Source organism: Aptenodytes forsteri, unplaced genomic scaffold, assembly GCF_000699145.1.
Source record: "Aptenodytes forsteri isolate BGI_AS27 unplaced genomic scaffold, ASM69914v1 Scaffold108, whole genome shotgun sequence".
Lineage (NCBI taxonomy): Eukaryota > Metazoa > Chordata > Aves > Sphenisciformes > Spheniscidae > Aptenodytes > Aptenodytes forsteri.
The window spans coordinates 5,368,793-5,386,525 of NW_008794448.1; the positions used below are offsets into that span (position 1 = coordinate 5,368,793).

Below are 17,733 nucleotides of genomic sequence, written 5' to 3' on the forward strand. Positions count from 1 at the left end.
ATTATTATTATTATTATTATTATTATTATTATTATATTTTATTTCAATTATTAAACAGTTCTTATCTCTACCCACGAGTTTTCTCACTTTCACTCTCCCGATTCTCTCCACCGTCCCACTGGGGGCGGGGGGGAGTGAGCGAGCGGCTGTGTGGTGCTCAGTTGCCGACTGAGGTTAAACCACAACAACCAGTCATAAAACCAAGTCTGAAAAAGCAATAAAGCCCTAAATTCACCTTAGAACCAGAAACAATTCCAAATAGTTGTGCACTTGGATTCATTTCAGTATGTCACCTACTTTGATAGGATAATGATGCATTAGTCAGTAATTGTCTGGTTCTATCATAGCTGGATTTTGTATTCCAGTGGTGAATGCGACTCCTACATTTGCCAATAGCAATGTTTTGATGTATTTTTTTAATTTTTAGTGTTCACTTAACATAAGGGGGTCTGTTCTTTTCCAGTGTTGTTCTTAGCTGGGGGGCTTCCTTTTACTTAGCCTGTGATAGTATGACAGAAAAAAGTGAGTATGCTAGGAGTGCAGGTGACCAAAACCTACAACTGCTTGCATCAGGTGCAGGGTTTTCTTTGTCCTTTGCTACCATGCAGTGTTCTGTAGCCCTTGTTTTGAATTTAAATGACTATATCAAATGTGAAATTTGCCTCTTTTTTTTTGGTGTTTTATACCGAGTGTTTAACATATTACCTAGTTCGGTAACATCTAAAGCTGTTAGTTTCTAAAATTACATTCCATTTGCTGTCAGAAGAGGTTATATGTACTTAAGAAAATTCAGTGAGCGGTTGTAGCCACATAGCGAATGGTTGGCTTCCTGTGCAGACAGTTGTGAAATGCCTAGCCTTAGCATCACACTTGGCAGTGACAGCATAGCCCTCGTAGCATACAGTGTCTTAGGCCATTAACAATTAAGTATTTAAATCTTCAAGTATGGTGGATATATCAATAAAAGTTCACATCTTTTACTCCACCAATAGCAATGAGAAGCTAATGGAAAGAATGCTAGTTGTAAAGCATCTTATTATTTGTTTTCCTTATTCATTTACTTTTTTGTTAGCACAGATGAAATAAGTAATTTTTGTCTGTCAGGAGTTGCATTTTCCCACTGAGCACTGAAAAAAGTTAAGTGTGTCCACAAAACGATGCAATAAGCCCAGCAAAATAGAGAGAGAAGTAAGAAGGGAAGGGAGGGCCATGCAAGAAAGCAGACCTCTGTATAGGAGAGTCTGGTTAGGGGAAGCTGGATATGTTTCAGTGTTAGTAAAAACAGGGAGGATGTGAATCACAGCTTGCACATTTGCAGCACACCACTGTCTAAGGCATAAAAAGGCAATTGTATTGGCTCTAAGGAAAAGCAGCTTGCCTGTTTTGTTCACAGAAGATTCTGAAATAACACTGCCAAGATTTAAGACAACAAAAAAAGTGGAGACGTAACAAAGCACGATTTCTCCTTCTTGACTTTCAGAAATATATTATACCTTGCTTCATGTAGATCGAACAGCTTTTGGTCCCCTTGACATACTAGTGGCATATGAAAGCCCTGTGGATGGATGGAGCGTTAGATTGGAAGTAATAAGGTTGTGCCTGACTTACCTCCGCATTTGTAGCAGATGTTACAAATGTCATAACATGAACCTTTGGGATCAGACTGGAAAAAAAAGCAAGAGAACAGATGTAGGCCTCTTAGTTTTACCAGCAAGTATAGTCTGACACTATATAACACTGTTCTGACTTGATGTTAATACCCTGTCCTCCTCTTGAGAACAGAATCAGTGACACTAACCATTTCTGTAGCACTGAAGCTGGAAATGGGTGACAGCAGTTTTCTTCCCAGAGGAATTTTAATACTAGTTTAAAAGTAAGATAATAGAACTATTACTCCAATAAGTGTCTTATTGTTATATCTGAATAAGAAATCCATACTCATCACTCATTTGGGGGGGAACTGAATTTTAAGGAATTTCTTCATGCTATCGTAATGTTTATGCATTTTTCTGCTGGTAGAGCCAAATCTCGCAGAATGGACATTTATCTAAAACACTGCTAAATTCCTAGGGGTTTAAGCCCTCAATTCACCCCACCTTTGTGTGTCTCTCTCTCTTGCCTCACACATCTGTCTCTACTTTGCCTCTTTCTCTTCCATATTTCTGTAGTCTTTTTTCCCCATCTCTTTACAGCAATTGGATTTCCTGGGAAGCTCCTATCTCACTTTAATTATTGAACCCAATTTCATTAAAGCTACAGTAATATCTAAAGCACCTTTTACTTGGAGCTGTCTCCACCAGCACTTTCTCAGCTATCCCATCTAATTTTTTGACAGTTTTCAAAACATTCTTTTCACAGTGCCCCTTATTTGTGACTAATCCTCTCTGGACTGAAATGTAAAGCCATTTTTCTCTCTTCTTTAAGACTGCTGCCATCTAATAATATTGACCTATGGTTGAAGAATAGGTGGAGTTTTCTGCTTCTTATTGTATCTGTTTGTGAGAGTGCAATATAAGTGAACAGTTTGTATTAGGATCACAATTCTTATTTACATTCTGTATAAATTCTTCCTCCTTCTAGATTTTTGGGAGCAAAAGACAACATTGTAAATATTTGTAAAACAACCAGTATAAAGTGAGTCTGATGCTGGGAGGTAGCTCTAATTCAGTTGTATCAGAGACATTGGTTCCTCCCCTCATGTCAAAGTGCATTTTGCTGCCTTACAGAGAAGCTAATTGCCAGAGTGAATGTTAATATTTACCCTTAATTGTTTTATGGGTGGTGTAGTTCTTTTGCTTCTCCTGCTATTGATTTTAATGGAAATTATGTGTTCTTTTATTTTCTGCATTGTCCTCTACATGGTGGAGGCTGCATGAAGTTATTCCTTCTCCTGTTTCTCAGGAGTTTTGGCCAATGTTCCTGTATTTCATGGGAGGGGAAGAAAATTAATGCAGGAGTGCAGGCCCTTGTATTTTTTTCCCTGTGCTTCAATTTAAAGCAGTTGTGATTCTCTCTGCCACATCACTCCCTCAGGTGCTGCCATTCTTGAACTGGAGGCTTAGCCCTCTCCCTGAAGAATTTCATTGTCAAGGAGAAGAGTGGGGGTTCTCCCATGAAGAATTTTAATCACCCTGTCTGTAGCCCTTTTGAAGGAGGCACAATAGTTCCTATAGTAACTACTACAGTGTGGGAGAAAGGCCAGTGCTCCCTCCCCCAGCCACAGATGGAGAACTCTCTTTGCTTAGATGACTGGAAATTCTTGCACAGCAAAGACTGCATCCTTCACAGTGAAAAGAAAAATCTCTGAAATAAACTCTTAAAATGTACAAGTAAGTGCTAATTAAGAAACAGTGCTAGTTGAGTTATCAAGTAGAGAACATAAAAATCTAAAATATACTTATTTTTAAGGTGTGTTTAACTTTCATTCTTGGGGTTTTTAATGTTAAGAAGTTCAGAAAAGAAAAAAGAGACATTTAGGACCTAAGAAATCTTGTCTCCTCCTTCCACCTACCCTAACCCCAGCCCCCAAAGAACAAATCCTGTGGGAAGGAGCAGACCTATAAACCAGATGAAAATAATTGGGAAAGGAAAAGGAACAGGCTCATAAAATAGATGAAAACTTACACTAAGACAGCCACTTATTTAGTTTCTATTTTCCATTCACTTTGAATCTTTTTTAAGGGGAAGATACATTATGTGTCTTCAAATCCATTGATTCCAGTTCAATTAACAAGTGATATAGTATTTTCTGCTTTTCTGACAACATTTTAATTTGATTGGTTTTAAGTTATTGAAACTAAAAAAGCTATTAAAAAAAGTTTAAAAGTATTAAGAAACTTGAATTTGAAGAGCAAATTTTACTAAAAATTCTTTTAATTCCTGGAGCTTTTGATGAAGCATCATAGATGAACTACTGGAAATAATAAAACACACCTGTAATTGTGTTACATAACATTTTCTTTAATTAACCAGTACATTCTTGATAACTACTTAGTTATTCCATGGAACGTTTTGGCTTACTTTCTCAATGAGTACAGTACTCTACACAGTACAGTAATGAGTACCTGCTCTGTACCAGTGACCGGAAGATGGACACCTAGAATAATAGGCATTTGTGTACATAAAAAATAGATTTGAAATGCCATTGTTAGCTTTGTAAGTTGATTATCATATATTGCATTATGCATCCTACATGTAGTCCTTTGTGACAAATTTGTTCTGATACTTTATTGCTGTGATACTTAGTTGGTAATGGCACAGCATTAATGATTCCCATAGCTTTACTAAACCAAGATAAAATACCTTTCCACATATGTTGCAACTCCATCTGAGATTTGTTTCTTCTTCCCATCTGTGAAGGCAGATAAGAGACCTAAATTTTGGATCATATGATGGCTTATGGTGAGGTAGACTGGTGACATCATTTACTTTCTTTGGATACCCTTTCCAAATCAGAGGGCAACGTCTCTGCTTACATCATGCTGGTTGCCTATCATTCATCTCACTTTAGATCAGGATCTGAATACATATCATCTATGCCTTATGTCCTCAACATATGCGTCAGGCAGAGGAGTTCACTCTTGCTCGAGATTTCTTTCAAAACTTAGAATCAGTCATAAATGGGATAGCAAAGAACAATCAATGGGAAAAAACGTATCCATCACAAGGTATTAAATATGAAGTAAAAGAATTAATAAAAAAGAAGCTTCTGTGGATGTTAGCATACATAGGCCTTTCTTTCTGAGCTGAATGTTGGTTACACTTTGTCCTTCCCTGACATTGCATCTTCTGTTGTCCAGTTTAGCCCTTCAGTCAGTGCCCCGTCTTTTCTAACACACAGCTTTTAAGCGTTTCCGAATTACTTGTTATGTCTCATAGGAAAGCTCCAAGGTCTTAAGATGACATCTCACCTCTTCTTGTAAAACCCTGATTATCACATTCACCTGCATTGTTCTTTCTTGAGCCTTTGGGGTTGTTCCTATAAATAACAAAAGATAAATTTTCATTTAGAATCTACTTTACGCCAAAGCAAATGTATTAGAAATTGATTGTAATTTCTATAGACCTTTTTTCTACTTTGAAACCAAAAAAGGTTAAACTCTGGAAAAGAATGCTTAAAAGATTATAGCCACATTCGTGCTGTGAACTGCTTTGCACATACAGTCATGAGAGACAATTCAGACAACTCTACTTCTTATGCTCTCTCATCTGAAATGATCATATATTTTGTTGATACATACGGGGAGAAATATTAGCCAACCCTATGTGGAGCTTCTATGCAATTAGCCTGATATGGTGATGTATTTTGTGAATAAAATGGATAATGTTCTTTTTGGTGGGGTGTTCATAAACTTTCATATTTATGTAAATCTGCTCAGGCTTTACTAATTAAAGTCTGACTTCATTGGCAGTCATAATTAGAGCTCTTCAAGATCAAAAAAGTGAAACATGGGCTCTGTTTTTTTATAATTCTTCAGACAGCAGATTACATAAAAGAGTGCAGCAGGATGGCCCTATGTCCACCTCTGCTTCCAAGCATACAGAAAGGTGCTGCTCAGAAAAGTCAACAAAATTAAATACAAAAATAAGGGTTTTGAGGCTAATTGAGGAAAAGCCTTTATAAGTAAACAATAGTTCAGGGGAATTAATTAAAAAGTTCAGAATAGTTTTTAAAACTAGTTTTTAAATTATTGTCAAAGCAACAGAATTTAAAAACTCTGGATCTGAATTTTACCAAACTTTCCACAAAACCAATTTATGTTGAAAGGTGGCATGCAAAGTCTCACAAAAATATTTTAGGGGGAACTGATTATTGTGCTGGTGATACGCACTTTCACTCCTAGTGATCAAGGAATACTGCTTCTGTTTAATTAGAATTCTGTCTTCACTAGTAGAAAGTCACAGTGAACACCAGTCTTTTGGTCGTTCTGTGCTCCAATAGCTTAGAAGTGAGTTTAAGAGGAAATCCTCTCTCTTCAGGATGCATGGAAATCTTTGTTAGGCAGTCTACATTTTTCTTTTCCGTAGTTTCCCACTCTTCCTAGCACAATTGCGAATGCTCTTGAGATTGCATTAAGCATGCTTAGACTGCCCCCAAGACACACTGAAAGGGATGTGGTTCTTACTCCACCTCATGCATAGCCAGATTAGTCATTGAGGGAAGAAAGTTAAAGAGGAATTAGTGAGCAGTTAGAATTTTTTCCTTGTTAATAGCTTATTATGGAATAATCCTATGCCAGGAATAGACATGTCAGTCTGGATAGTAAAAGTCATGGTCCAATGCCATGGAAAGTAAAAGATTTCAGTAGACACATTCCTCTGCTCCAGCACTACAAAGTGCATGTGTGAAAACAATCTTTCTATCTTCTTGTCACTATTAACAGTCAATATTTAAGACAAATATTGGTTCAGTCAACTTTTTGATTAACCACAACAGTTGGGCATTCAAACCTTAAACTTTGTCAATTAAATGTAGACAGTACAAAATATGGCCACATGTGAAAAAGCCTATTTAGAGACCTTTGTTCATACCACTAAAACAGGAGAAGCTTGGAAGAAGAATTTAACCTGGGTTTGGAACTTGTGTCCTTTGTGACTGCTGTTGCAGTTTGGTACACATGCTTCAGCCTTCTCCACGTCCTAATTTCCCCTACTTCCTGTTACTCAAAAGAAGAAATTTATTTCATGCATGCAGTACTTTGTCTCTGTAAAGAGTCTGCATTTAAAACGGAATTCACATTTTTAAAATGATGTGCATCCAGATCTTTAGGTCTGTGAAGGTTGTTGAGCTACTTTGATTTACAGATGTTGTGAGCTAAATCCTAAATCCCTTGCTTTCCAAGATTTCTGTGAGCAGCTGAGCCGTGGCTGCTGATGGTTCCATCCATGGGGTGAGAGATTTAGAGATGACTGGTTGTGACTTGTGTGATGGAAGCCATTTCAGTATTTATAGTTTACGTTTTGAAATTTTAGAATAAAATAACATCATGGCCTGCTTTTTAATCCAACTGTGTCAGTCTGTGTCTTCCTTTCATCTATTGTCATGCCAACAATCCATTCAGTACAAATAAGAGGCTTTGTGCTGTGACTGGACTGTGAGATTGCCATGGTTTTGAAAGGTATCAATGTGATATGCATTTGTGTACCCAAAATGGTATATTTCTTCTGATGCAGATAGGTATCAAGAAATCTTGAAAGCTCGAGTAAGTTAAATAACGAGGCAACGAAGTCAGAAGATCAAATAAAATAAGTTTGTTTCCCTTATTCTAGACTTATCTCAATATTCTTGTCTCATTCCTCAAAATGTGAAGAATGATACTTAGGGAAATGAATGAAATACAGAAAGTGCATATTTAACAACTATTCAGTTACCAAAAAAGAGTTGCAGTATGGCTACCAGAAGCATAATGGTTTTCTGTGTAACCTCTTTATTCTGGTTGTAAAATTAGGAACTGTCATTACAGCCCCACATCACCTGAGTAAGTGCAAGACGCACAAATCAAAGAGTTCTACTGCTATAAAAATGTCAATGAACTGAATGGCATGAAAGTACTACAAGATATTTGTTTACGTGTATACCAGCCACTAGGATGCAGGCATCGATAGAGGATTCAATTGACAAATTTTAAAGCTAAGATCTGGCCCTCTCATGTTTTCGAGTTAAGTCACTGACCTTGAAGTGTTTTCATTTGAGCCATAGAACTGAGAGTGTCCCAAGTATGAAGAACTGATGACTTACCTGTAAATATAAAGTCAAAGATACTGTTTTAAAAAGTGTTGCGCTGTCTTCATGCGCTTTATTCAAGTTATGATACTCACATGCTAAAAACCCTGCAATTAACAATTAACATCATAGAACTGGAAGCGATATTCAATATGTAATGGATACACTTTAAAATGCGAGGGGATTGTAAAGGAAGGATATGGGGCAGGAAACAGAATATTAATCGGAAGGCAAATTCCAAATGGTGATGTGTTCAGACAATGTGTGGAAAATATAAGAGAGTCTAGATGGAAGAATGAAAGGGCCTAAAGGATTTCAGGGAGGTTTTGTGTTTTTTCGGGGTTTTTTGCTTTTTGCAATGCTCTTATGGAGACTACTGTGACGCAATGCCTAGCAGGCCAAAACTGTGAATTTCCTTTTTGTTTCTGGTAGATGATAAATGAAATTACCATACAAAGCACAGTGCTAACTGTGCAATCATAATGGGGATACTGATAATATTTACAGTGCTATATATTTCATTTCATCCCACAACTAAAGCTAAAGTTTCTCTCAGAAATATAGGTACAACTCCAGTTTAAGCAAACATTTGATAACGTATCTGGAGGCAAAGTAAGGACAAAAGAAGGATCATCTTTAAGTCTGTCTGCAAAAAGGAAAGTTAAAGGAGTCTAAGTTGCTAGAAAATGTAATGGTTTTTTTTTTTCATTAAATAAGCATTGCTGTTTATAGTAGGCATCACTGCAGCTATAGAAAAGTGAGACAATGCAAAGAGAAGCAAAATGTTTTAGAATCAGAAGGCTGATATAGAAAAATATAAGACTGACTAAGTACCTAAAACTTCTGAAAGAATAATATTATGCTGACATGTCTGGTCGGTCACTATACTAACTGAAGTTAAAAAAAAACAGTACAGCAGTTGGTCTATTACCAACTTTAGTTGCAGTTTAAAGCAGAAGTCTTGAAGAAGACTTTTCTCTGAAGTTGTTAGCATCTATGTCCTTGAATACCTTCAGAGAAAAGAGGAGGACTTAGAAAATACTTGCTCTACAGCAGTCACCGTTTGTAATTCTTGTTTGTTTTCATTGGTGTTAAATTAGCCTGTTCAGTAATGGCAGTCATCCATTCTGCTTGTTTTAGTGGATCCTTAATATTTCATTTTTCTTATCATGCATTGTAAAGAGAGCAATACATAAAGGTGCACTAGTGCTGTGATGGTTCCAGAGGCATTAGACCGTCAGGGTCTTTGGATGTAAATGTTTTTGTACACACTTTAAAAGGGTGCAGAATGAACTTCACCTCCTCTCTGCTGTGGGTATGCCTGGCTTTGGCACTAAGACAGGAAAGGAAGGGAAGGTTCCTGCAGCCCTGTCCCTCTCCTCCATGCTCTAGGTTTCTCTGGTCATACGGCAAAGACAGCCTACACCTAAGCAGAAAGCTCAGCTTGCAGTAGATGCCTATGTTTGGTTATACTCAGGCTCGATTGCTGGCTTTGTGCTCCTGGCATAGAGAGTTTAACGAAATACTAGTTACATGATTTCTCAGCCTTTTTTGTAGTCACTGCTGCCTTTGAAACATAACTGCCTATTATTCACTTTGTACTTTTAAACTATATCATTTAAATGTAGAAGCTGAAGTTTCAAGTACCTATTCCAGCAACTGACATGGATATCTGGGAAACTACAGTACTTCCCTATGCTTAGCAATAACTTTGATATCTCAGATGTGTTTACAAATGTTGACTTTTTAATGTGTTTACTTCATTTCAGTTTCAAATAAGATAAATAGCATGTTCAGATAAATCTCTCATATCTTCCTAATTCCTGAGTAATGTTTAGTTCTTATGCCCACATTTCAAAACATTTACATTATGTGTAGCCTCTTTTTCAATAGTATTTTTCACTAAATTCCACATGCTGTCATCACCATCTACAAAAAAACCTTCTACAGGGACCTGGGATATATTTGAATAAACGATTCATTTCCGGCATTCTCGGACATTTAAGTAGTTTTTTTTTAAAAATGATTCTTTTATCCTTCAAATTTGAGTCACTGAAAATTACGTACCAATTTTATTTACTATATGCAAGGCAAATTTGAAATTAACACTGGTGTATAAAATGCAAAACATCTTTAAATAGTCAATGTCAAACGGTATGATCAGGAGTGCATTAGAAATGAATGTGCAGACCTTGCAACATAACTGTTTTTTATTCAGTTATAGGTGCCCAGCGCAGGAGAAGTCCCCGTGCCCTTGCCATTGAAGTATTTGAATCACATTTGGGAAGTCATATTTTACAGGTAAAAAAATGGCTTTTCCAATAAAAATCAAAATAACTAGCTAGTCATATTTCTGCCAATAATTTGAATAGTATTGTTGTCAGCACTTATATTAATGAGATTTTTTTTTTAAAGCTCATTTTTCCTTCTTTTTAGAAAGCCCACGATTGGGAGAATGTTAATGAGAGGGAGGGCAAGTATTATTTAGCTGAATCACAATATTTTGTTGTTTAGAATGTGCAGTAGGTGTTTGCTTGCAGAATGCCTTCATGTATTTGTGAGTAGATGTGCACAAAACAGTGTTTTGTGTAGGTGATTTGATTTGCCTTGTGTGCCACGTATAGATTTAGGGTTTTTTTTCCCCCACTTTGGTTTATGAGCACTGCTTTCCTCCCTGATATCCCAGTTGTCACAATTGTATATCACAAATTTGCAACAATCTGCAAAGAGAAAAAAATGAACAGCAGCAAGCCTTTTAGATCGCCTTAGCTATGAGATAAAAACTAATCTGATATTTGTCAAAGAATTTAGTCACACTGTACAAGTTGTTATATTCCAGGAAGATTAAACTGAAAAACAATGACCTGCTGGAAACATTCTTATGCATGCTTTGTTTTGTCAGGGTTACTACAACCTTTCTTAGGTTGCAGTAATCAAATGTGGAGCAGAAGCACTTAAGAACAAAATGTGATGTGTTTTGTCAGCAAGGCAAAAACCCAGCACTACGGAAATAAAAACCACCTAGTCTTTTCTAAGTGCGGCACTGAATAACTGCTCTTATTTAGCAATGTACACAGCTTCTCAATGCAAATATATTGCTTGGTGTATTATCTTTTGAGAGGTATGAAAGAGGTAAATTAGGATATTATCATGAGAAATATTCCACTTAATTTGAAATGATTGAGAGCTATCTCTCTGTACTAACTCAGCTGTGGCATTCAAAATCACTATGGATAATGTCAGATTTTTCACATCTTTATAAAGTAACTAAATGCAGAATAGCAACAAAGATAATTTTAGGAAAAGACAAAAACATGAAATTAACTAGTAGAATGAATTTCTCTTTGGAACAAAAATCATGAATGAAGTGATTTACTTAGTTGTACACCCTTGGCAGAGGTCTAGGTCAAGTTTTTGATTCTGTAGGCAAATACTTGTGTTATAGTTACAGTATCAAAGATATCTGCACCAGTATCTACAGTACTGTGTTTGCATATTAGACAGAAACGCTGTTATGCTGTCTCATAAGTGTAGAAAAAATGAAGAAATAGCAGTTTTGTGATATTTCAGTTTATGTAATTTGTCAGTGTGTTGTTTTGAGTATGTAAACATGTTCTATATATCCTAAAGCTATGTTTTTTACAGTATGAATTATAACAAATATCTAGATAAAACCTCATTGAGACTGATTTATATACACTCCTTAAGTATTAGGTATGACCCTTTATGAATGAAAATGAAAAAACTTAGGATGGTCACTTTGAAAACTACTTGACATTTGAGTTTTTCACTTACTGCATATTAAAACAATTAGTGATCTTATTACTTATTTAAGCTAGATGCCCCTTTTGTTTTTATTTTTTGTACTTATATGTGATAAATTAAGGTGTTTTCTGGCTATAACTTTATCATAGTACTAGTGAAGAAAACTGTCTTGCACTTGTACCCGTAACTGAGGATTTTCAGTCAAAATTACCATCAGCATTGTACTGAATATCTGTTGAGGTGTGGCCTTTTCAGAGAGGGTGGTGCTTTTACCAACTTACTCCCATTAATCTCTCAATTGATAATAGAAAGTTCCACTCTGACATTTCAAAGAGAATAGACTGTTGGTGATGGATAAAAGACAAAATGAATTAATAATGGTGGCAGGTTTATCATGATATGTTAAAATCTTGTCTTATTTTAGCAGAGTAATCAACACGTGGAAGGAAAGTCTAGGTCATGCATTCAAATGCACCACTTTTAACAGATCTGAACGAACTTCAAAGTACTGCCTTGTGGTCTTATAGGTAGAAAAATAACCTCCAGAAGACAAAATGATTTTTAAAACAACAATCAGACAGATTCTGTGGTGGAATACAGTTCTAACAAGTTCTTATTTAGTCTGCTGTTCCTAGAAATGATTTTCAAAGCAGTAGTGTGATAAGTATTGTTTGCAAGTGAAGTAAACAACCTTGAAATTATACCTTGGAAATACCTGTGTTTGATTTCAGAGTCTGCTATCTGAGGAAGTTGAATTAATAGTTTGTTTAATCCCTTTTGCTATTAATATTTTGAGGACTGGGTTAAGTGTAAGCTCAGAAATTAAGGAGCCTCTCTAATCCTTCTAATATTTTGATACTTCAAAATTTATTGACAGACACATGAGAAGCATAATACAGTATGTTTAAAAAAAGTGAATATAGTTTATTTATAGTGGTGTTGTAAAAACAGAAATGGAGGCACATCTCGTGATATTTTACATCTTGATTCTACAAGCAAGTAGTGTCAGTTAGTCATGTCAAAAAATTTCCAAGCCACAGCCAATTGCTGCATATCGTGCTGAAGAGATTCCCACAGTAGGTTTGAAGCCAAAGACACTATCCACTGCGTGCTTGTGGAAAAAAAGGCACTGCAAAACATGAATGCCCAAACACTATTAGATCAGAATCTTCACGTCAGGGCAAAAAGTGTTTTAAATATCTTCCAAGTACCATCATCTGAATGATGAACAGTAGAAATGCTTGTAATAGAGGAGAAAAATAGATAATGGCAATACGTTAATTAATTTTTGACAAGATTTTTGATTTGCCAAATTCTGTGCTTTTTTATCTTCTACATTCTTCTTCTTCTGAAAAGTGGTGTTATAATGAGAATAGACTTCAGTAAAGACATTTTCAGTTTTATATTTCTGTATATATATTTTACATATGTTTATTAAATAAATCCAGTAAAAAAATATTACTTCTGGTTCCTGCTATTCAAAAATTTGGCTGAAACTGGTTGTAAAAATTAGCAAGAAGTTTATCATTTTTTCAGGGCCCCTGTATTTTTTCTGTAACTTCATTGCTATCGAGAAGGTGTGGAAAAGGGTCAGTGACCCCGTATTCTTCATATAATCAGGAATGATCAGGAAATGTAGAACTAAATATAGAGAAAAGAGAAAGTTAGTGAATATATTTGCATATGCAAATTAGCTTAATTGATACTGCTTGCCTCTACAGGGATTTTTCATTACAAACTGGAGTGCTACATTGTTCAGCTCATATTGAGTAATTTAGTAACTAATGAGACCAGTTTGCACTAATTTGCATATGATAAATGAGCTTAATTGCAGTAAATAACTTGGAGGCATAATTACTTAATTTTCCTGTGTTGCATGGCTTTTAAGTTCACGTATGAACAACTCAAGATAATTTTGCATATTTAAATTGGTTGCTTTTAAAATTCTTGAACAAAAAAGAACACACCTTACAATTTGAACTGTAAAACAATTAAAAGTAAAAGGTACAGTATTTTCAAATAAAATTTAATGTTTTAAAAAAATACATATTTCTTCCTTTAAAAATACCAGTGCCTTCTTAAAGAATAAATATTTGGAATTAAACACAATGGAATAGTTTTAAAGTCAGAATAGGATGGAAAGACGGTCTTGGTAATAATAGTAGAACTGTGTATCTGAACTGTAGTGAGTGGTACACATTTTGTATTCCTGCATAAGAGTGATAACTTTCATATTTGCATTCTTTGCTTCAGCAGTGCATATTCAACTGTTAAGAAACTGTAACACTTTCATATAGCATTATATTATGGTACACAATAACTTAGACACTAGTTGTCTTAAATTGTCTATACTGTCCTACCTTAGAACTGTGTATCTGAACTGTAGTGAGTGGTACACATTTTGTATTCCTGCATAAGAGTGATAACTTTCATATTTGCATTCTTTGCTTCAGCAGTGCATATTCAACTGTTAAGAAACTGTAACACTTTCATATAGCATTATATTATGGTACACAATAACTTAGACACTAGTTGTCTTAAATTGTCTATACTGTCCTACCTCTACCTAGTTTTGTGTGAAGAAATCCTTGAATGGGAGAGATACTGAAGGATCAATGCAACAAAGATGTCTCTTTTTTTCTTTCCTTTTTTTTTTTGGTAGACTTCGTCAATGCTGAGCACTGTCATGAATAACCATTGTGATGGAGATTTCTACCATGAGTTTCAAAAAAAAAAACCCCAAACAACCCCAAACCAAACCCAAAATCAAAATAGATGAAAGGTCCCATTTCATTTCTGCTATGTCCCTGAAGTTATTGCCCACTACATACTTTTGCTAGAATTGATAGAATTGAACTACTGAACTAGACAGGGAAAAAAACTCAAACACCCAACTACCAATCTCATGAACAATTCAGTCCCATGGAGAGATCTGTTGTGCACCCGTGATTTACAAGTGGATGACAGTCACTGAATTCTCCATCTGTGCCATAAAGGGGCCCACCTACCTTCCTTGAAGCTTTTCCTAAGCCTTGTTGAATGTTATCTTGGAAATTTTATGAGACTCGCATTTCCCTTTTACTTTATATTGTACCTTTTTCTCCCATTAAGAAAGTATTTTGTGATGAACAAAGGTCTTCGTAATTGCAGCAGCAGATTCAACAAGGGAAAAAAAATAGGGTTCCTATTAAGATCAAAGAAAAGAGTCTCAGCACAAACATTCTGACCCTATAGGCTGTATTCTTCATCATCATTGAGTCAAGAGCCACAAGATACAAACCACTTAGCTTGGATGGAGCAGTTCACAATTCAGAGGGGATGCCTGTAGTTGATGTGCAGTTGTGTCCAAGATGACCCAGCAAAGTCATCTGTAGTATGCACAAGGGCTGTAAGCCCCTGTTTACTTCCTAGCTGTCTCCGTATCAGCACAGACTTGATCATGTAATGTAGTCCTAGAATGGGAGCGGAATTTGAACTGCTTGGAAGCTATACATGGCTCAAGTGCTGCAATTGGGCTTTACTCCGTGCAGTGGTCCCAGGCTTTCCACGAACGAAAGGCATTCTGGTATTTTGTAAACATACTTCACAGCCTTTTCGCTCCACTGGAAGCCTCAGCTTGTGGATGGAACTTCATGGGGATTTAACTGTGTCTTTACCTCCATCCTATAGAGAAGCCACAGGTTATTAGACCCATTGACGTTATTTCAGCTTTTCTGTATTTAAAGTCAACAAACAAACAAACCACAACAGCCTATGGACATAAGAAGCCTGATGAATTGCTAGCATTGTGAACAATTGAAAGATGTCCCTCATTCTAATAGTTTTATATTCTTTTTTTAAATTACTTTTCTTTTATTAATGCATCCAGCACTGTAATAATAGGAGTAACATGAAACTGTACAAATATAACCTGTATGTCAACATAATATATTGCTGTTCTTCAGAGTGGGTCCCTTATTAATTTTGAGGTAAATGTGTGGGATGAATGCAACACCTCTGGTTTCTAGTGAATCATTCCAGGTGATGCCACTACCATATAGAGTAGCTTAGACTATATCTGGGTCACTGGCTTATTTTCTGGAGCATGTCAGACAAGCTTAAGGTTCCTCAGGAAAAAGGAAAATTAGTAACAGTCTCTTCACTCCAAGTGAGCACTCTAACAGTTAGTCTTCTGTTTGCAGGTAGCTACCACCCCCTACCTCATCCACCTGCACTCCTAAACTAAAGGAAAGCTGTGTCTGTAATTTTGTTCTAGAGGCTGATCCTATCCCACTGTCTGAGCTGTGTAATAGCTGCAAATAACAGATTGAATCATACATGTGATAGATACTTTCAGAAGTACTCATGGACACATGAATGATCAATTGAATGCTAACAAATATTGTTAATATCTCAATAGTTACAAAACAAAACAAAAGGTTTTTTCCCATATTCAACCAGAAAAATTGGAAGTTGTTATTGGGAAAATGTTTCCACATTCTCCTCAAGTTAATGCAGTTTTATCATCCAGTTTATAAATGAGTGTTATCAAATACAGAAGGTGTAGAAACAAATACCCAATTTGAAGGAAACTTTCATACCAGTTTTTTCTCTGTTGTCCAAATGGGTCTTGTCCTCCATTTCTGTTACTGTTTTTGCAGCACTGTTGAAGATCTTTGTAGGACAATGGTATTCTATCATCAAGCTTGGCATAGACAAAAAGTGGAAAGAATTCACTATACATTTTCACTACACTATTTAGTCATGTTTGGAAGATGTTGCTATTTATCTATAATAACTAGATTAGAATATAACAAGACAATGACAGTATTCATTTCTTCTAAAAACGTCTTGCTGGAGAGCATGCGGGTAAAGTTTTCCATACATTGTAAATACGCATGTTCAGCATGCAACCACTTTAGATTGTGCAAAACCTGTGAATCTTTTTTGTTAAGGAAAAGTAGAGATTAGTGAACAGAGCAAATTACTTACATTTTTGCAGTAATGAATGATTTGCAGTACAAGAGTTACACACAATTAACAGTGTCATGGAGAAACAGAAGTTTCTCCTGTAGTGAAAACAAGTACTAATACTTTGCCCTGTAAGCACACTGTTAGGAAGTAAAATTTGCCAAACAGTATGGATAATCATTATTGAACAAGGAATAATCATAATTGAAGAAGAAATTACATAGTTTTAAAATTTGTCTTCCCCCACAAATGTTTGAGTATTGTAAAACTTTGGAGTGGTTTAATTAGATATAAGCAGTAGAAAAACAAGTACAAGTTGACATTAAGTTTAGAGGTAGTTCTGTGGCTGGGTTGGCTATAGCTGAGTGGAAATCTTGTTTCTTCCAATACCTGAATTATTACAGGGAGCCCCATCTGACAAGAAAATGAAAAAAGTGGGCAAATAGACAGGAAAGTATTGGAGTGCTATAAAATATTAGGGGAAAGATTTATCTTCTCATTTGCTATTTTCAGTCGCTCTGAGTATTACATAATGAGGTTATCTCTGTATAACACTAGTCAACACAGAAATAGTGACACGAGACTAAAGGTGAGGAAGCAGCAGATGGTAGTGCTGATGGAGGATTTTTCCAGGCTGTAAAAGGTGTTAGCAGAAAAGACTTCTACTGGCTTGGAGATTTGTGAAGGGCAGTTGCTACTGATGATGTCAGTGGTGCACTTCATGAGGACGAAGACGACCGTTCAGCTTCTTGCAGTCTGTATTGGGTTAAAGGGGTAGACTGGCAACTGACCTCTGTTAGCATGTGTCAAAGGCAGGCAAAAAGAGGAAAATGTGAAAAAGCCAACAAAACTTAGGATACATTGGAGAGCATAGATCTGTGCTGTCTGAAAGTAAAGATTTTTGGATGAAGTAGAGGTTAAGTTATGCATCAGTAGCCAAAAATAAAGTGGAAGTTAAGAGAAGAATTAAGAGGAAATAGTTGTTACAGATCTGTCCTGGTTTTGGCTGGGATAGAGTTAATTTTCTTCCTAGTAGCTGGTACAGTGCTGTGTTTTGGATTTAGCATGAGAATAATGTTGACGACACACCGATGTTTTAGCTGTTGCTAAGTAGTGCTTACACTAGTCAAGGACTTTTCAGCTTCCCATGCTCTACCGACTGAGAAGGCTGGGGGTGCACAAGAAGCTGGGAGGGGGCACAGCCAGGACAGCTGACCCAAACTGGCCAAAGGGATATTCCATACCATGTGACATCATGCTCAGTATATAAACTGGGGGAAGCTGGCTGGGGAGGC

The 17,733-nt window shown here is 36.2% G+C and overlaps 1 protein-coding gene across 1 annotated transcript in view; it reads left to right on the plus strand.

The window, feature by feature from the left end:
- The window catches only part of NPAS3 (neuronal PAS domain protein 3), a gene marked incomplete at its 5' end in the record, with an annotated part of 555,595 nt that overhangs the window by 223,343 nt on the left and 314,519 nt on the right, over window positions 1-17,733 (plus strand). The window contains one exon of the mRNA XM_009290396.1: window positions 9,942-10,024. Within this exon, the coding sequence (XP_009288671.1) occupies window positions 9,942-10,024 (83 nt within the window). The remainder of the gene's footprint in view (window positions 1-9,941; window positions 10,025-17,733) is intronic.